The sequence below is a fragment of the Polypterus senegalus genome, chromosome 12, assembly GCF_016835505.1.
Source record: "Polypterus senegalus isolate Bchr_013 chromosome 12, ASM1683550v1, whole genome shotgun sequence".
Taxonomy (NCBI): Eukaryota; Metazoa; Chordata; class Cladistia; order Polypteriformes; family Polypteridae; genus Polypterus; species Polypterus senegalus.
The window spans coordinates 61,581,303-61,602,670 of record NC_053165.1 but is presented as its reverse complement, the minus strand read 5'-3'; the positions used below and the strand labels follow the sequence as shown (position 1 = coordinate 61,602,670).

The window sequence follows — 21,368 nt, the reverse complement described above, 5'->3', positions numbered from 1 at the left end:
AAGAGGGTGATGTGCAACATACAGAGAAAGAGCTTGTAAGAACCTTACTGCTCACCTTCACTGGGCTTAGGAAAAGGGCACTAACAATCTCTTCTGTTCCTCAATGCTCCACACCAAGGATTTTAGGACAATTTGCCTGAGGGTGGCACATAAACAGTTATTATTTTATATTGTGCCTTTCTTGGTTAGCACTCCCTCAAAGTTTTCTTTGCATATATTAGACCAACAGATGGATAGCTGCTGCATGGGCATAGGCAGCAGAACACTTAAGATGACAAATAATTTTTTCTCTATGTGTAGCTTTTATATTCATAACTTTCTCTTTTCAAGCTTTACTTGAACAACATAGTGTTTTCTGTTTTATTGCAGAAATACAGATTCACACAACATGAGTGAAAGAATATTATGTTTATTGAGCAGAGCCATTTTCTAATAATATGGTCCTATGCTCTTTGTGTTTAAATTGCACAAAGTTGTTGACCAAGCTGTGGGTTTCCCATTTTCAGAACCGCTAATCTGTAAAACTGTGCAGTGTCTTCGGAAGGATAAAAGGGAGTGCTGGCATTCCTCTCTTTGATCACATGTTACACCTGTACTGTATACTATATCAGGCCTGGGCATGGACACCCACAGACAACCATTCCTTGTGTACCATTTCTACTTCTTACCTAGCTGGAGACCCCAGGGTATGTTTTCTGAGTTTACCACTTGCTGAAGGGCTTTGCTTCTCCCCAAAAAGGAGATGTTGTGGTGGGGCATCAACAGGAGAACACTGGGATTGGGAGAATCAGGCTGAGTAGTATGGGTATGTTTTTTTTTAACTAAGTAACAGAGGGCTTAAGACCTGCAGGTGCTGGTGGATGGGTTGAACAGAATTACAATGGATCAGCTTCTTCTACTGGTCAGTTCTTGCTTATTTTGATTCCATTTAATCAAAGTTTGGAGAAACTTTTCAAATGAGTCTGAAGTAGAAGAGCAGATAGATCTGGCTCAGTTAGGTCACCTTTGTGTTCTATGTAATATTTCTCATGATATATTCAGGTACATCTATGTTTGGACCATGTCATATAACAACAAAGATGAAGGTGCTGTGGGCACAGAACCTTTCTTTCACTGCAGAGTATGTACACTACTGTTATATTTCTTGTGATGATAAGTGGAAGGTGGACTCATTCTTATGCCACTGTTTTTCTTTCACTTGTTTTGCTCCATATTGACCTTTTTTCTTCTATTCTTCCTCATCTATTTTCTACATAATTACTCTGTACTTTCTCTCTATCTCCTGGGTACCACAGCTGACTTTGATTATTACAATTACAAAGAGCTTTTTAATAAGTGTAGAAATTAATGGCTTTTTCTTTTTTTCCTTCAAATCCTACTTTTTTTCTGCACAGCCCCCACCCCCCCTATCTTCTAAAATGAGTTCATCAGAATTCAGTGCATGTCAGCCGTGGCTAATTAGCTGTGTGTTAATTGAGTATTCAGGATCGTGCCACCTCCAAGGACATGGCTTGTGTGAAGGAGATTGCAGCTGTAAGCCTTTCACAATTTGCTGACCTACTCTATGTCCAAAGAAGGGGTGCAACCCCCCATTCTCCTCTCTTTCCCCACCATGTTCATGCAGCAATTCATTGGGTAGGTGAGATGTGATTCATCCTGCCTCATGTTTTGAGTGTAAGAAATTCAATCTTATCAATGCTTGTCGTGGGCTACTGCATTTCTTTCATACAGAAATGCAGATCCTGTGATTCTACATATTCACCAAATTTTTAGTTGTTCCTGTTGACTGTACACACAGGAGCGCTTATTGGCATATATCTGAAATAGAGCATCATATTTTTATTGTGTTTGCATTGCTTAAATACTGTGATGCATGTATAGTCACTACTGAATTTTTTGCAGGGTGTGCCATGTGCCATTAGGCCTAAACTATACTTCTAGTACCATTTTGGTGAGAAAATTGTACTGTTATGGTTTCCTTTCTTCTCAGCTATTACATTGGTGTCAGTATAGAAACTAGGACCACCTAGTATACTCCATTAATATATGTACTAGTAATGTGACTAGTTTCAGTTTTATTCTCAACCCTTGTACTAATCTCATATAGATACTCACATGGAAACAAAATGAATGTCAGTGTGAGTAGTGAGAATGGTGTTGTCCTTTATTTTTAGCCAGTTATATTGGTGTGCATATTGGAATAAGGTCAATCAAGTCAAATTCATCAAAATATTTATCAGGTGTACTCTGAATAGTGAGATCAGCTTCACCCATTTTTCTCAGCCATTTGTTAATGTGAATAGTGTTATAAGATTTGAAAGTAAAAGTCAAGTAATATATTAATATTAATAGTGGATTTGCTTTACAACTTGTTCAGAGGTAATGCAATTGTATTATTACAATTCTGTCATATTTTAGTGTGAGTAGTGGAACTGCCTACACAATTTTAAATTTTGAAATATTCTGATTAGGTCTGTGTTAGGAAAAGCTGATCTTGAGGTTAGGCCATGGTCCATCTAACTCTCTCTCTTTTTCTCATTTTAAAAACCCAATTTATTTCCTTTATTAAATAGATTTTGTAGATTTAATCATTTTCACAGTTGGAGGCTCATTGGATATTTGAAATAAACTAAAAACAAGTGTGTGAATGAAAAGAACAAATGAATTGTGCCTGTGGAGCATTAGCGAGCCTCTTTTTAAATGGATTTGTTATCAAAAAAATGATGAAAGATTCACCAACAATGCCCCCTCTTCCTTCCCCAGCTCTTGTGCTTTTGACTATTTTATTATTGTAGTTAATTTTAGCAGTGTTGTTCATCTGTAAAATTGTATAAAAGTCTCTGTGTGTCCTAACCCTTTCCACATTTTTTTCTTTTCTTTCTTCCTTTCTTTCATGGTCCACTCATAATCTATGCTCTTGATTTATTGCTTGTAAATGGAGAGCCTTTCTATTTTTTGGGTAGCAGTGAGCTAAGTATCCATGAAATTGCCTGAATAATGTAGTTTAAATTAAATCTCTCCAAGAGCCCCCACCCATCCACCCCCTCCAATGCCACCAGCCTTTGGATCCATGGAGACTTCCATTTGTGGTTCTTGAACTTTTTTCAAGGTAGTTAAGCAGCAGATTTATAAATATGAGGTCAAGACCCAGTATCATGGCCAAGAAACTGAAGTCCAGTATTGAAAAGTAAATGACCAAAGAGTGGATTTCCTGAATCCCAGAGCTTTTCACAAAATACTGTGAAGCCCACTGGGTAAATGGATTGCATCCGTGGAATACGCGCCGCAATCCCAGCTTTACTCTAGTGAGCCACAGAGCCAAGTCCCTTGAACCTTTTATGCCATGCACAGGGAACTAAAAACCTTAATTGGTAAATTCCTAAAAACTTTCTTGTTTTTTTCTTTACATTTAACTGTTTTTTGTATTCACTGTTTTACTGATCATAATTTATGATTTTTAGATTATTTTTAACATGGGCCACCATGCTGTAGTCCACAGTAACCATAAGAATTTCAGAAATTTGGAGTGTACAATGCTGCCCTTCTGGTACTTGAGCATCTAACTGACATGTTCTGTCTTTTTCCAAATCTTATATTTCTGTTCTATCTTTTTGCATGTTTAGTGCCTTTACCAACATTCTAACACCATTATTTGAGTACTGTATTTCTTTTTTAATTATAAGATATCCTTAATAAATATATGAAAGTAAAACAATTGTATTCTTCCAGTTACACTGATTTTCTTTCAAGAGCACAGTTCCCAAATTATTGATTTCCTTTACTGAGCAGAACTAGCACACCAATGTGCAATTGTTGTTGGAGTGAAGTTAGTACTTATTGGAGATCAAAGTGTCTTAGGGGATACAGTACATATACAGTATAATCAAACTGTAATGTTTACCAGCATAGAATCAAGAACGTGCTACACATACAGTATCTGCTAGATATTAGAACTTTTATATTTATGTACGATGTTGTTTGGACTGAATAACTTAATAATAATAACTATTTTTATAGAGAAAAGAAAGCACAGTAATAAAAATATCAACACAGAAGAAACTAACTATTAAAATCTAATCAAGGAACTGCATTACTGTTGAATAACAGCTGGCTTCCAGAAAGTCATTATTCTCTTATTGGACGTGAATTTTTTTTTTTTACTGTAGCAGAAAAAATAAATTAATAAAAATGTCATGGGCAAAACAAAATTTTTGATTCAAAAAAGCTAGAAAGACTTCAGATATCACAAAATCAATACTAAATGTGAAAATGTGAGACTGGAAAATGGCTTGTCAATGTAGTGCTGGAAAAATGTGGCACTCATCTAATAATTAGCATATTAACAGGAGAAATTCAGTAAAATGAGTAGAGAATGAGACCTCTTACCTAGCAGCCAGAGATTCTGTACACAAGAGAAAAGGCCAGTGAGTAATTCTTATGTTCACCAGGATCACAACATCCTTGTCTAATGGGCTATATATATATCAAACAGAACTTGCATGTTAATTTACTGAAAGATTCATAATATTGTAGTGGATTTAATTTGTACATAAGAGAAACAAATCTAGAGCAGATACTATATAAACTGTCACACAAAATGCTTAAGTACCAGTAATAAGAAGACTGTCTTCCACTCTTCTATGAGTTATAAAAGCAGTATATAACCAGAACAAAGTAAACGTTTTTTAAATCTGCATAGTATTAAAATATACAAGAAATACACAGACTGTTAGAAGAAAATATCAAGTCAGTTATTGAACTCACAATTTGCAACACTTAGTTATATCAATCATAGTGTGAGTGACAGCAGAAAGGTGATTCATGCTTTAGAGAAGGAGGGCTATTTACTAATTTCAGAATGATTAATGGTAATCCAAAAATGTGTTTTCACCCTTATTATTGATTGTATTGTTAATAGAATAACAATTTAATCTATGGTAAAACTGTTAAATCTGTTTCTAGACTTAAATATAAAGGGACAGGAAGGAAAACATACTTTATATAAACAGAAATACATTTTAAAAACACATGTTTATAGAGCTCCCCTTTATAGCTAACACAGTTTTCAGGTTTACATATTTTAAATTTGGGGCCATAGAAGGTTAAGTGATTTACCCAGGGATCATAACTAATTTGGGTTAAGAACTGAATTTGTAGCCTTGTGTTCTCATTCTTTTAGAGATTATAAAATATAATGTGTGGAACAATTTAATTTAGAAATTCTATTGAGGAAAAATAGGGAGACTACTTACGCAGCACAGTATGTATGCACCTGTGAAACTGTACGGTATGATGGAGAGGGGCCACAATAGTAAGAACAGTTTCTTGTACTTGAATATATATAAGATAGATAGATAGATAAAATTTGTTTTATAAAGCATCAAGTGTGCTCTACTAAAATGCAATATAAAGTAATGACTGATTGGTTCTCAGGGACTTAAAAAGGTAATAGCTTTATTTTTTAAATTTGTATTATTGAAACTGTTAATATTCTGTTTTTAAAAGAACAATGCTCAAAATAGACCTAGACATGCAAGCGACAGAGATATTGGTGTATAAGCATTAGTGGAATTGCTGAAGTACCAGCCAACCTCGTATGTCAGAAGGTATCTTGCAGGTGAATTTACACAGTGTGTATTTGTAATTGTGGTATGGAAGCCTTTTTTTAGTTTCTGCAGGCCAAATGGAGTCCTCAGAGTATTGTAGCCTTGATTTTCTTTTAGTACTTTCTAGGTTTGGGTTTTTGCTTATGTACCCACATACACACATGCAAATCTAGCAGTTCGGTGGGGCTTTAACACATTTTGTCACATGGATTGCATGTTGGGAAACAAACAGGGAAAATATTTATCAGCATTTCATTTCAGTAATTAACTGTGCAGCTATGGTTACAGTAAATGTGCTTGCGGGTAGAGTACATGGCACATACATACACATGGCTTCCCATTTTTGTGTTGGCTTGGTTACTGTTTGAATGTTTTGACACTGGCATATGCTTTAGGTGCATTTATGATCAGCTTGTCCTGCTTCAGGGGTCAAGAGCGTGTGTTCTAAGACTGAAAACTCTTTTCATTACAGTGCACCTAAAAAACCTTGCAGTGTTCTACTCCATTCGAACTCTGGTATTTCCTGTCCATATAAAATACTGATTCTGTAAACAAACCCTTATATTTTGAACTTACTTTTGATTCTTAATTTCATGATTCACACAAGTATGACCTTGCGGCTATCCTAAGGAATATGTTTGCTTGTCTGTTTCAGGTGAACTGGCAGCCCCTGTGCACTCCCCACGCTATCCCAGTGCAGCTGAACTGGATGCCTATGCGCAGAAGACAGCCAGCAATCCCCTTTCCATCAAGATCTTCCCCACAAACATCAGGGTACCACAACACAAGCACCTTAACCGGACAGTTAATGGATATGATACTACAGGCCAGCGCTATAACCCCTACCCTCATCTGCACACAGGTGGCTACCAAGGTCTGCTAGCTATTGTCAAGACAGCAAGTAGCACTTCTACTAAGAGCATTGTGAAAAATTCAGAGGGTAAGCGGACTAAGCTATCCCCAGCCCAAATAGCTGTGGCCCCATACCCATCACATGCAAACAGCACTTTAGCCCAGGCTCATGGACAAATATCTTACCACACAGGCACCAGCAAGGTCCCAGAAGCGTCCTCGATGCCTGTCCCTCCGAATGTCACTGTAGCAGCTTCCGTCATCCCAGTTGCGGGTGGCCGAGGTTTGGCCTTGCCCACTCAGTCCAATCTTCCTTCGATACAGAGTATTATCTATCAGATTAACCAGCACTGCCAGGCACAGGCTTTACAGAAGGTGTGTCAAGGTGTGGTGGTGGCAGCCGCCACAACCAATCCCAGCCCAGCAAAACAGACCACAGTGGTTTCGGCTTCTTCAAATTCTTCTGGAAACACAGCTGGCTTCCCTACCGGGATGCTGGCACAAAGCAGCCTGACTTACACCAGTACGGTATTGCCCACTCAGGGGATGGAGCTCACTAAGGCTGGCGCTGCCTATGTGGACAGCATGGACTACATAATCTGGCAGCAAAAACAGCAACAACAGCAGCACCATCATCACCACCACCAGCAGCAACAGCAGCAGGCGGCATTGAGAATGTATAGTGGTGGGAGTGGTGGAGGAGCTGCCATAAGCAAATCTCCTGAAACCTGTGTGCCAGGTGGTGCTGGAGGAGCCACCAGTGGAGCCCAGTTGTCCTCGAGGCCTTACGCTCTCACGGCAGCAGCAGCAAGTGCTAGTGGGCTGGACAAGATGACTGCATCCCCCCTTAACTGCACTGGCATGCATGGCAACTTCTCAGTGGGTCAATATTTTGCCCCACCATGGAACAGCATTCTAGTTACACCTGACAGTGACTGCTACAACCCCCAGGACCTGGTGGGGACAAATACAACTGGGGGTCACCGAGAACTCGGCTTTCCACTGCACCCCCAGCATCCTTCGGACAGTGGATTATGCTGCAGTCTGCCCAGCAAGAGCCTCTGCAACACATCCATCCTGAGCAGCAGCCTGCAGTCTCTGGAATATCTAATCAATGACATCCACCCACCATGCATTAAGGAGCAGATGCTGGGCAAAGGGTATGAGACGGTATCGGTGCCCCGACTGTTGGACCACCAGCATGCTCACATCCGATTACCAGTTTACAGATAAAAATCAGAAAAGTAAATTTGGACAGGTCCTAAAGAGAAAAAGAAATAAGAAAACAGATAAGGAGATCTTTATTCTATATATAAATCAATATAGATATATAAATATATATATATATGTGTGTGATTGGCATTGCTTTACAGATCAGAAAATGGGCAAATGCAGTGAAGCGATGCACAGTTAGCACAGAGGTGGCTAGAAATTGCCCCATAAAAAACAGCAACTGGAAAAGGGGCTTGAAAGAATCAAAGGGAAAGATCCATGCAGGTGAGGAGTTGGGGACTTGGGAGGTGGATAGGGAGTCAGTCATCATGTGATAGTGCTGGAATTTGATTTTGAGCCTTTTAATTTTACAAATGGGCAAGCCTTGGCAAATGTGTTTTTTTTCATGGTAATTAATATTTGCTTTTAAAATGATTATGTTCCCCCTCTCTCACAAGCTGGATTAAATTTCAGACTTATGTATTTATTTATTTATTTTACATAAACTCTTTTGGAGAAGGAGGTGTTGTTTTAATAATTTAGTTCTAAATCGTTTAAAAAATACACATGCAAAAAATCTCTTTTCACCTTTCTTTTCTCAAAATACAAGAACATAGCCTATAGCTTCATCTTACTGACCCACTCTCCTTGCCAGCACCCTTCTGAAGTAGAACAGCAAAGAAAAAGACAGATTTGAAAAGAAAATTGCACTGCTTAGAGTTTTAAAATATTTACTGGAGGAAAAGGATTCAAAGTATGGAAAAACTCTTCTTAAGAAACTTGAAAACTTGAATTTTTTAAAAATATATACCAGTTATTCATTGGCTGCTAAGAGAAAACATATTTTAAACAGTTTAACATTCAGAATTCAGACTATGTCAGTTCTGGGTTTTATATATATATCTATATATATCTATATATATCTATATATATCTATATATATATATATATATATATATATATATATATATATATATATATATATATATATATATATATATATATATATATATATATATATATATATATATATATATATGTGTGTGTGTATATTATTTTTTTTATACCCAAGATTTCTTTGGGTGTTTATGTGTGACTTCCATTTCAGAAATGGGGTGTTCAAATGGTGGCACAAAAATCCAATATTTGATTTCTATAGGAAAACAACTCAAACAACTAATGTCCAGTCTGACCTTCTTGTCCACTTTCTCCTTTTGAACTGATTCTAGCCATACTCCTCCCCAAGTTTGGTTTGGGTGTGTAACTTTTTATTTTTACAGTCATAGTCAGCTGTCAACAATAAGTGAGTGCAAATCAGAATGTAATTTTTCAGACTGCTGGGCAATACTATTGGTTTAATCTTCTTTTAGTGGTTTGTCAAAGCATGATAACTTCATAGAAAGGTTTGAAATGGCTTTTTGGACATCAGCTTTCTAATTACAAGATTTTTAGGTAAGGGAATGTATTTAGTGACAAACTCACTGATACCTTTAGCCATGTTACAATACTGTACATGAACATTATCTGGAATGACAAGACATCAGCTGGGGTATTTGTACAACATTTGGCTTCTTGTACTTTGTGCATTTAAAACCCTCCAATCCCTGCCCATGATGCAAGATGCAAAATAATTTGAAAGATTTTTATTCAAAATGCTGGTGCTTCTTTTGGTCTGAATGACTTTCTTCTTGCCTTTAAGGAAGTCGTTTTAGACACCCAAGTGAGTTCAGCTTTCACTTAATATTCCACCAAGCTTTAATCACTGTAACAGATGCGAACACAAGTCCCAGGTTCAAATAAATTATTTATTATTAATAATACCTTCACATTGCCCCAGTGTGAGAACAGAGATAACATATCCCTATTGGATGTGTTGTTTTATATATACAGGTATATAATTTTTTTTGTGGACTAACACAGTCAGTGTTTAGGTTTAATGCAAGGTTTTACTGTGTTTCCTGTCAACCTTCAGACCTATTTTAGCTTTTCTTTTCAGACTTTGGCATGTTTTTCATAGCTCATTGAGGGTCTCACTGCCACCATATAGTTTCCTTTGAAAACAATGAGTCAGTCAACAGTTGTTGAGATCCAAATGCAATTTTGTTTGGAACTTAATGGAAGCTTGGCGTGAGGGTCCAACCTGTGCTATTTAGCCCTCTGTGGTTCTGACACCAAACATGTTATCTTGTTTATATGCCCATGCCACTGCAGAAAAATACTTGCTAGGCATTTGACAGATTATCCTCAACTGGTAGCCATCTCTGGGTGCCAGACAACACTGAGTACTCCTGCAGAGGCTTTGTAGTACAGTAATAGCTAATAAATAATATTATACTGTATTTTTCCCTCTCCCTTGATATCAGTGACTATTCCATGTATTTCATAACTGCCGTATTCTAAGCAAGTATCAAAGAATGCTCATGTTTTCAAACATCAATTTACCTGTTTCCTCTGAAGCACTGTACAAGGAATGTTTAGACTTTAAGACCATTTAGGATTCCCTTCTGAAAAGAATCAGAAAACTACCAGTCTGCACACTGTAGACTAGGACCTGTCTGGCTAACAGGTTTAAATTTTTACTTATCATACCTGGTAAATAATGCCTGCTGAAAGTGAACAAGTGGCATATGTTATGGAGGCCACTTCTACGTCAATATTGAAAACTCTGAGGCAAAGTGGCTAGTTTTTATTGAAGAGATGCACAAGCTCTACATTGTTTGAAAGCCATTCTACAAACTCTGTACAGCTCTACATTGTTTGAAAGCCATTCTACAAACTCTGTATGGGTAGTTTCAGATATTGAAAATATTCCTCCCCCAGTGACCTCTCCTCCCAGACACTGCCTGCTAGTCCCTGACCAAAACAATGAGACAGTCGCATTAGGATAATGGTATTAAATTCCAAATAGATTTCAGCTCAGGACTTGGCTCATCCATACTGGGCCTTCTCAGCTGTTAAAATGCTGAAGCATATGGTGTATTATTATCTAACACTTCCCACCCCCACATCATTAACCCCTTCTGCCATGCAACTGCCCAATGAAAATGGCTTAATACTTACACAAAGTGGGACTCTGGTATTAATGTTTTAATTCAACCAAAGGAACCTAAAGGTCAAGCTTTTACATTGTGTTCTTTTAATTTTTACGAGACAGAGTAACAGCACTGCCAGGCACCAGAGTGACACCACAGTGATTACTAGCCAATATCCTTCTGGGGCAAGCATAAGCAAATTTTGATGTATTAGTAAATTAGCAGTCATAGCAGTGAGTGCTTCCACTCCTGATGGCCATCAGGTTTCTTCTATCTTCTGATCCATAATGAGGGAGGGCCCAGTATTAACTTTTTTGTAAGATGAGGGCCCTGATCCAGTGTGTCTTGATTTACAGCATGGCTCTCATATTTACACTGCTGCAATATTTACTTTGTGCTAGATTCCAAGTACACCAAACCAACCTTGCATCTTACAATGTCCTCTAATGGCAAATGTTTTAGAATAATTTCCTTTACTTGCCCTTCCTCAAAGAATACTTTCAAGAGTTTCAGCTAGACTTAAAATAATACAAGCCTGCTAGATAACCACACCACAGTGCAGCATCCCAGGCCCTTAATCAAAGATGGGAGATGCAAGGTTTTGTGGGCTTAGCTGGGAGTTGAGATGTGGCAGCTCTCTTGACTTCAGCTCCTTATTGTTCTAGAGTGTTTTGAGAGTATTTTTAAAGTGCATCCTCTTGTTTTAGTACAACTAGAAGGTGTGCCTTGTTGCCTGCCAATTATAAAATATTAGGCATGCCTACTTTTGATAAAACATTGCCCACTTGAGTTGAAAAGGTGCATTTTCTGCCTTGCTGATTTTCTCCTTATATTTTTTTTACTTACCCAATAGCCCCAACCCCACAATGCTCTTTTGCATATTGCACAAAAACACAGAGGAATCAAGCCTTATACTTATTTATCTCGATTCTGTTTCCAGGAGTGTTACTAATCAGTTTTGGGCTCTTGGACTTTATCTACAAGGAACGTTATTAACATTTCCAAGGTAGAGAAGGCTAGGTTTGAGCAAAAGTTAGCAATGTTTAACTAATTGTGACATCTTGCATTTACCCAAAGGGCGGTCATCATAGACATTCACATTTGTCAGCATGAAACAACAACTTACACTGGGATGTCATTAGGAATGGGTAACTTGGTCTTGTCAACTTAATCTTCCTGAGCAAATAAACACACATACTCTCTCTCTCACACACACACACACAAGGGCTTACAAAAATAGATAACCTCCATTTGAAAAGCTCGTGGTAAAGCAAAAACAAATTCAGCTCTGTGAAAAGCAGCCAGCAGAATTCTAAAGGCTCTTGTTTTTTGTATCGGAGAGAGAAAAAAGGGCATACGAAAAAGGGGAAGATAAAAAAGGCATCTGCTATCCCTGCGGAAACAGGAACCACACAGTGCCTCCCCATTAACAAGAGAAGCTGTCCCTCTTGAAGCAGGCTGTCCCTATAGGCTCAGTGGTGTTTGGCAGAGGGGACATGAAGAAATTTGAAAGGTGATCTTAACAGAAAACAAAGCTGCATCTCAACAGCAACTCCATCCCCCAGAAAATGTCTCCTTAATCACAAAATAAATCTTTTTGATGTTACACGAAGAAAGCCTGTGACTTGGGCCGCACAAAACAAACAGTAATTAACAGCCCAGCCGAGCTCCTGCTCATAATTAATGTGGGGAGAAATATTCAGTCGCAGTGGCTGAGCGGCGTGCCGAGTACACACGCTAATTAGAATGCATTCTTCACTGTGACTCTGATACTAAGCTGTCAGGACTAGAAAGCAGCAAGAAAACACCCAAATTTGCCAAAAACAGCCACATAAAGCACCAGACCTTATCCAGACCACCACATGTACTTTATTGTTGTCTGATGTGCTAACCATGCACTCAGAAAGTTAATTTTGTATTCCATTGACTCCCTTTGGCACAACGTAGCAATAGTTTTTATTTATTTCAGGTAAAGTCTCTCTTGTCTTGGATATCTGGCTTGCCCATTTTATTCATGGATTTCTGGATGGGTCAAACGCTTTCTTTTATTAAAGCAAGTTGTATGTAGTCCCCAATATTCATGACTAACTAAAGTCACTCTTGGGAGATGAAAGATTGCTGTTCAGTTAATTATTACTTGTTGTAACTTCTGAAGAGCAGATCCTGTTATTCATAAAAGCCCACATTTGCCTTAAGTAGCCTCCACAAAGGTCAGATGTCCTCACACTGAAGTAGGGATTTGAAAAGAGCAGAGTTAACTTTCTTTTTATTTCAATTAAAAATAACTTTGCACTGACAATATTGTCATAAACTTCCATATGGTGTTCTAGTACTGGATTTTTGAATTCACAAGATTCTCATCCTTGTCTGTTTTTATTAACTTCTAAGTGGAGCGGGGAGACACCCACTATTTTAAATCATTTGGTTAAAAAAACAATGGTTAAAAGAGACACATCCCTGCAGGTATGTTACCAAACTCCCTCCACCCCACCAAGGACCACCAAAGGCCAAATAAAACAGGGTGTGTGACTGCAGAGGCCACCGCCTTCTTAATTAATTTATTTCAAAATATCTTGTGTCTGAGCTTTAAAGGCCATTGCTAGAAAAACCCCTGGTAATCCTTTCACCTCTGAGTCACAGTGATGGCTTTCACAGGTGTGCAGTCCCATTCCCAGTGCCCTGGATGATTCCTCTGACTGTTACCATTAAATTCGTCAGTCATTTCACTAAGCAAGCAGTATGGCAAATGTTGTATCATGATGGAACAGTCTGGCATTTTTAGGATTTGGTTTTGGCATTGTCTACTAGTAAATAATGTCTCAGGAGAGAAAAAAGTAAAATAGATCTCTTACATATAACATCATTATGGCCATTCAGCTGGGCATCCATTTGAACCCAAAGGGCCAGAACACCAGTGCCACCTGGCCATGGACTTGTTTATTGTGGACACTTTAGGGCTTGTCCAGACTTCTGAAGCATTCTTTCCATGAAATGAACTTGGAACCATCAGTCTAACCTTCAGTTCTTGTTCTGGACGCACAGAGCCCGTGTCCTGCAGTTTCATTATTACTCAAACTCCCCATCCCCCTAGTACCCCCCCTTCCCAGCCCCCACCTTTGCCTGAGCTTGAATGAATCACTATTGCATTCCCAGAGCAAAAAAGCAAATTACACTAATTGCATGCATGTTTGTGTAAAGCTTTTAAGGGCCATTGTTTGAAATGAAATTACATATTATAGCAGGCTTTTATCTTTTTAGTGCATTTTTAATTTTTTTTTTCTTTTTTGTTCCACTGCAGAGTAATTACAATATGATCACTGAAGCGTATTAAAAGGCTTTTTTATAATGGGTAAAAATGTAAAAGCAAAATGATTCTATTCTAATGAATATTTGCAATGGAAAGAAGTGTGCTGGATGAGAGGGGGCTGCATCATTCTAACACTGTAATCTCCTGCAGGTTGCACACCAAAGTCAGTCTAGGGGGCTGGGGCTCCCTGTGGAATAATTGCCAGGGCTGGGGGTGGGTGGATGTAATAGGCAAAGGCAAACTCTGAAAAATGCATCGGTCCCCATCTTGCCATATCGTCTTTCTGTCTGAAAGATTTGTATGATTCCTCAGGACAAGTGTGTGAAAAAAGATCTGATTTTCATTGCTGTCTCAATCTCAAAAATAAATAAATAAAAAACAAAAAACAAAACAGCTCCATGTAATGAAGCAAACTGACAAATCTGTAATTTCTTTAGCCTTGGGATTCTCCACTCTTGAATGTGCCTACAAGCTCCCCGTGTTTGCTTAATTTAACTTGCCTGCCCTAATTCCAAATCTGCTCATCTGCCCTCAATATTTATCATTCTTAATAATATTGTTATTGTAATTTTTCAACAAAAAGAAAAACAGCTCCCTGCTTTTTTGTCAATCTCAGGACTGAAATCTCTTTATTTTAATGTAGATGTTTAATTTATTCTCTCCTCTGTTATTTTATTATTATTATTATTATTATTGTTTGACTTGAAGCAAATAAAACAAATAACTTCTACATTCCAGTCTCGAGTTGTCTTCCCGTTACTTTATTGTTGGTATTTTCTGCTTTCATTTCTTGTTTCCTTGTATGTAGACCGGTGTCAGATGCTGGATTTTATTTGGGTGGATTATCTCAGACAAGAAATAGACAATGTGTCCAGAGTTGAGAGTCATGCATGTCAAGCAACAAACTCAAACCCAAATAAGGTCAGACTCAGTGACAGAGTGCTGCAGCACAACTTAGTGTCTGCTCAAATTCAAAGCACCTCTCCATCACAGAAAAGCATCGTGGGAAACGCATGGTAGGAGACAACTCTATGTTATGCCAGCTTATTAAATTTTTCCTTTAAGTGTTCATGTGATTTATGTCCACTGTTTTCATTTATTTTACAGGGTTTCCTAATAAAATAGGATGATCACACATCCGGGCTGGGACTGTCATACCATCTTATGAAATGTCTTTGTTAACCATCCATATAGGTTGAGTCTGTCACAGAAAGTCCAAAGCACTATACAGTAATAGTACCCAAACCAGTGGATGGTGCTGCCTGCCAGAATGTGACAATGCAGTGGTCCAATGACAACCTACTAGTAAACACTCATCCTGTGAAAGTGTCACATTTAGTGTCTGCCTTTTCTTCATAAGGTATTCAATTTTATTACTAGGAATTTCTGGGGGTGACTGATTACACAATTCTCTCAGGACTTTTCATCACAGTCCCAAATGTCACATTGCACCAAAATGTTGCCTCATTTTGGCAGCCAATCAATGTGGAACACTTTGGAATCTATCTCAGCCTGTCTTTTTCCTTTTTTGACTCTGTTTCTGGTACAACAACAATCAAGAAGAAATCTTTTGCAGCTTTAAATTTCCATAAACCTCTTCTTCACTTCTTTTACCTTCTTTGTCTTTGTCAGGTGGTGATGCTCATCAACGTTTGTCACCATGGCACAAGTGGGATGCCAGCCATGTCACATGTGACCTCATGAATTCTGTAATGAAGTTCGATTTTTGATAAATTAAGCAGTAGCAGTGCCCAGTTTCCACCTCTTTAGCCACACTCACTTTTCTGTGGTAGTTATATTAAATTTAAATTATCTGTACAGTGGAAACCTTTCTTTCAGGTAGTCTTTTGTGTGTTGTTGTTTTCCTTTCCTAATAATCAGTGGGCTGTCATAGATGTGTTGTTATAGTGCTAACCATTTTTCTAATCTTTAGCTTGAGACAATAAAGTTTTGAATGTTGGCTTACTTATGCAGAGACTTATTTTCTCAGTAAAGACTCCAGGTTCAGCTGCTGCAGAACTGGTCAGCTTTATTCTGATAAAAGGTTAATGGGAGTCAGAAGCACTGGCACCAGTCAGGAATCAACATGAGATGTCAAGTTTAAGTAACCCAACGGCTCCTTAGGAGGAAATCATGGTGAAAATCCCCTGAATACACAGGGGGAATGAGCCAACTGTACACCAGCAGGGACCACATGTGGCTGGCATCCCAGCCCCTCTCCGTTCATAACATCCACCAAATATTATTATTTTTTAAAGGATCATTAGTTGCCAGCCTCTGAGATTACAAATCCGCCAAAAAACCTTGAATTCTGATTCACCCAAGTCTCGGCCACAAATGCCGCAAACTCATCTTGTTTTAAAAGGCCATAAGAAAGTGAGACGAATTGTTGAAACGCACAGATTCAGGGGGCTTAACGGGGAGCCTCAGGTTTTGAGCACCTCAGGCAGAAGGATGTTCTTACCAACACCAGTATCTCTCACTGGGAGCCTTCAGGGTTTGGCTCACTTATATCATATGTTCATACTGTATATTACAGGTGAGCAGGAATGGGCAGTTTCACTCCAAGAGGTGCAGCATCTTTGGATCCACACCATAGGATGGTAAGCTGGCCTGGTTTTGGAATGCAATCGATTGCAAGTCAAAAATTGTGCTGGATGGGCAGATCACGTAAACGTCTATTGGCCCTTCTGCCACTCCACCTTTCCCCCTTGCTTGTTGTAAATTGTGGACCCTCATAGGACTTCATAATACCCTTGAGGAGCAGGAGCAGAAGGAGAGGGAGCGTGGAAGGAGTGGACTCCACAGACTGGACTGGTTCCACAGGAACAGGCTTTATTGCTTTGCAGTGGGGCAGAGTAGCCTTACTTGCCCCAGCTCAATTGAATTATTTTGCATTTTCAAATTGTGTTCATTTGCAATTTCTGTTGCCTTGACACTATGAAAGGTGCTATATGCCTATTTGATGGACTGACTGGGAAGCATACTGGCTAAAGTGAGATGTAAATTATTCCTATTTGTGTGACCACTGAGCTTTTTGGAGTGGGCAGGACAGACTATTCAATACTTTTAAGTGTAGTGTGAATGAATCTACCATTGAAAGGTGCGATATAAGTCAAAGCCAGAGGTCTCCTCCTGTTAGCATGTCTTTTCAAAAGCCTTGCAGTTCCCACATTTGAAAAGAATGTCCCACCTGGGTGTAACATTTCAGTTGCTGCTACGAAAACCATCATTGAGTGTTTGTCTTGTGAGCAACCAACATTTGCATTGGCACAGCAGTGGAAGACTGTGAGGGGGCATTGAGGGGCTTCAGAGGACAAACGTGTGAGAGGTAGAGTAAAAGATTGCCAGGGGTTCACCAGGGAGGGCACCTTGGGGTGCAGAGCAGGGACTGTCCAGATGTAAGTCCTATCCAAATGTAAGTGGGGTTGTCTTGTAAGTCCACTTGCTTGTACTTTCAAATCACTCAAGTTGTATGTTGCTTTGTAAGTCATAAGGACACCTTCTAAATAAATAAAGACAACAATAATATTTGATAATAATAAATATTAATTACAGCCTCTTCTAATTGGCTTGATCCAAAGGGGCTTATGCCTTTCTTGACTGTGAATTTGAGTAATGGTCAGAATGACATTTTTCTCATTCATTTTGAGTTTCCTTTCTATCAGTTGAACTTTGCCAACCTCAGACTTCTCTGTTAATCAACTAAAAGGGTAAAGTGTTCTTTTAGTTTTATAGCACCTTTCAAATTGATGGCTTCAATAGGGTCTGGCTGCATGCCTCCTGTGTCGGATTTTCCTGAAAATCAATTAAGCCAAACTGGCATTTTCTTATATAGCATCTTTCACAAAAGTCCTTGTCATTCACCTATTAGTTCATTTAACTGCCTCTTTTATAATGCCTTTATAGAAATTGCTTGGATTTTATTGTTAATCAATTCAATGCCCAGCCCATTTTATTGTGATTGGTGAGACATCCTTGTCCAGTGGCAACGAAGTCTCTGCTGTCAGTGAGGTTCGCACACCCAGCCAGCCTGTTAATCAATTAAGCCGTTAATGCCATCTCTTAGTTATAGCACCTCTACTAGTGCTCATATAAATGTTCCAGTCAGCTCTTTTTATTTTTTTTACTTATGTAGCTAGCACCTTTCATTATGATTAGTATACATCCTGCCAATTTCAGTTATCCAGTCTTTTTATGTATATAGCACCTTTCATAATAAATCTCACATGCCATTCATCTTAAGTAATCAACTGTTTTCATTTATATAGCTCCTTTGCTTGCTGTTAGTCTGGCGTTATCCTCCACTCTTTAAAATGAAGCTGCCAGAGTGTTGCTTCAGAGCGATGCCATAGGGGAACCATTTTTGTTTCTCAAATGACCCATCCATATGAAGGTTCCGGAAAGAACTTCATTTTATTTAGATCTGTAACAGGCTTCATACAGTAAATAACCACAAACAGATAATACCAGATTAGTGAAATAAAACTCTTTTAGGATTCTAAAAGGACTCAGGCTGTATAGGTCCAGTAAACACAGCCTAACTCCGTTTTTTAAAAATCTGTTACGAGTCCTGCAGGCTGCAGCCCAACATATATTACTTTTTTTTTTCTTCTTTTTTTTATATATTAGAATGTTTTTCAAAGCACAAAGAACCAGCATGTAATGGTGTTAGGCCAAGCAATGGAGCTACGAAGAACCACACAGTAAAGAACCATATAGTGCCATTAAAGTAGCGGCACTTTCCGTACGATGGCCACACGGGGGTAGCACCTTTAAATCGGCTGACGGTCCAGTCCTACAGAATAGCCACCCAACTCTGCGGAGTAAAGGGGAGCCGCTATAGCAGGAGAATCAACACCAAGCGCATGCCTCGCGTCCCCATCAAAGTGGCGGTCTCTAACATGCTGGCCGGCTTCTAATGGGGTTTGTCAAAGAGAGACAGTCATGTGGGTTGTTCTTTATTATTATTATTTGTGGTTACTGTATTCTTTTTGCTTCTTTTCGCCACAGCCGCTGCAGACAAACATGCGAGATAATTTTTACAGGATGCGGAGCTTGGCCTAGCCTGGCCTGGCTGATGCCCGCGTTTCTGTCGCTTATCGCGCTCGGCAATCTGATCCGCGCGCCGCCGACCGGTCTCCGCCAGTCAAAGCGTTCTTTGTTGTGACAGCTATAGCGCTCGCGGAAGCCATCTGCTGGCCATAGAGTGCAAAGACAGGTGCCCAAATAGCAATTAACTTCCAGACTATGCTAACAAACAGGCCAGAGTGCAGTTCTGTGTTATTTGGTACTTCTAGTAATTTGATCCAACGCATGCCCTGAAAGGCACTTCACAGCACATTAAGGAAATTTGTTGTTTAATTATGCCCTTTACAACTTTGCTAAGGTGAGCACTGCTAACTCATGGGTTCTCTGTCCTAATACATGCTCGGAGAGGGCATTATGAACTGTGTGGACACCAGGTTTATGGACATTTTGAAAAGCTGACCATACCAATTTGCTAAAGAACCATTATGGCATTTGGTGCCCAAGCAGCAAATGCTGGTGAGAGTGTCATTCGACAAATAAGGGGTCGGGCAAATATCTTCATCTTCAGAGTTGAGAAAATAAAAATCTTGGAGCAGGAAAGATGCCTGTCATTTGTTCCCACCGCATAGGTAGAGAAGTGTGTAAGACAAGGGAGCCTGTAATGTTGGTTTGGCCAGTGAAAATCAGAATACAAAAAAAAAAATCCAGAAGACTGGGCCATGACTGTGAACTACTAGAGCAGACTTTACAACATCCAAAATGGTGATACACAAAGTGAATGTCACCTTCACCACTAAATTCATGCCAGGCAATGCATGAAAGATTTTGAGGACATTACTAACCAAGAAAATGGCAAACTACATAATAAATGTACAAATTAGAGCTTAAGTAACACCATCAGCAGGATTCAGACAAGGGCACTAGTTGCAGAATCCTTTGTGAACAGAGAGTATGTTCCATAAACTGTTCTCCTTGTGTCACACAAGTGCCATGAAAGTCATTCCATACCCAAGATGTGCAAAATAAGGCCCACAAGGATTGTCTAGATCAGATATCCCAATTCCAAATTGTAGAGGTACACATTTAAAGAGGAGGCTCATCTTTTAAGTTGTGTGGTGTCATTGTGTTGCTTTATATTGCTTGCCTCAGCCTTAACAATGGTGGTCACCTTGTAATTTGAAGTGTCATAAAAAGATAAATCGCAGGAAGCCTTCTGACACAGAACATAGGGCAGCCTGGTGGAATCTGTCACCTAGCTGACCTGCCCTATAACAAGCAGTTAGGACTAATGCTTAACTTCTTTTTTCTTCCCTCTAGCAGCAACACCCTTATATCGTGTCCCACTTTGTGGCAGACTGCGGCACAGCTTGTCAGCAGTTAAGGGTTTGCTTCTAGATAAAGTACAAGGATTACTGTCACTGTCTAAGTTCCACAAAGAGGCTTACCCTCACTGACAAGATGCCAGTCTCCTGTCCTTCAACTACCAAAGAAAAAAAAATACATTATTGTCCCAGGACTTGCCAGAGGTGGGCATCATGAGACTTGTTGACAGGAGCACAGGCACCAGGTAAGACAGGACAAACTGATGTTTTGAAATGGTGATCATGTTTTTGTTTTTGCAGCAGACTCAGTCAGTCCAGTAATTCTGACAGTCACATAAATCAGAGCTCAGTTCCCTGTAGGGTTCCTCAGAATGTCCTGTTTCAGTACCATGGTTATTGACAAAGCTCAGTTCTATTCTAATACTTAATTACACACCTTCACGTCAAAAAGAAGATTGTGTTCAGCCGATGTTTGAACACCCGGCAGACTGTGGCATTCACATTGGAATCATCCACAAGTTTATTTATGCTCAGTTAAATCAAAGACTAGCCATTTAGTGTTTAAGCCTCTGATGGCAATGAAAGTCACAAAGAGAAGGGGTGGTAAGTCAGCAACTTGACTTTGTCCACTCAAAGTTTACCAAAATGAATGGAGTCATGTGGCTATAGTAGGCTCTACCTGTATAAAACTATGAGCAGCAGTTGTGCCCCAGTCCTCATCAGACTGCTGGATCAGGTAGCCGGACAATAAATACACAAAGAAACTCATCTTTTAACATACAGTATAGCACAGTGTAGTGTTTTCCACTGTCTGCTTCATGCTGAATGCCTCCACAGCAGCTTTCAAAAAAAAGCAATCACCCCTGAACATTCTGAAATGCTTTCATTTACAAAGCCAAATAAGTGCTCTCCATGCTACTTACTACTACTATTGTTCTCAGAACAAGGATTAGATGAGCCTAACAGACACAGGACAGAAGAACAAGAATGGGGGCAGGATGAACAT

General features: G+C 39.1%; 1 protein-coding gene and 1 long non-coding RNA gene across 3 annotated transcripts in view; both read left to right on the top strand.

Moving 5' to 3' along the window:
- fam222a (family with sequence similarity 222 member A) overlaps window positions 1–8,514 on the top strand; it is a 103,345-nt gene extending 94,831 nt beyond the window's left edge. For both annotated transcript variants that reach the window (XM_039771797.1, XM_039771798.1), the window contains one exon: window positions 6,262–8,514. In XM_039771797.1, coding sequence (XP_039627731.1) covers window positions 6,262–7,691 — 1,430 coding nt within the window. In that variant the 3' untranslated portion in view covers window positions 7,692–8,514. The remainder of the gene's footprint in view (window positions 1–6,261) is intronic.
- Window positions 8,515–8,725: 211 nt separating this feature from the next.
- On the top strand, window positions 8,726–15,969 carry LOC120540756. The gene is made up of 2 exons (XR_005635856.1): window positions 8,726–15,025; window positions 15,117–15,969. It is a non-coding gene; the product is annotated as an uncharacterized LOC120540756 (long non-coding RNA).
- Window positions 15,970–21,368: the final 5,399 nt, after the last annotated feature.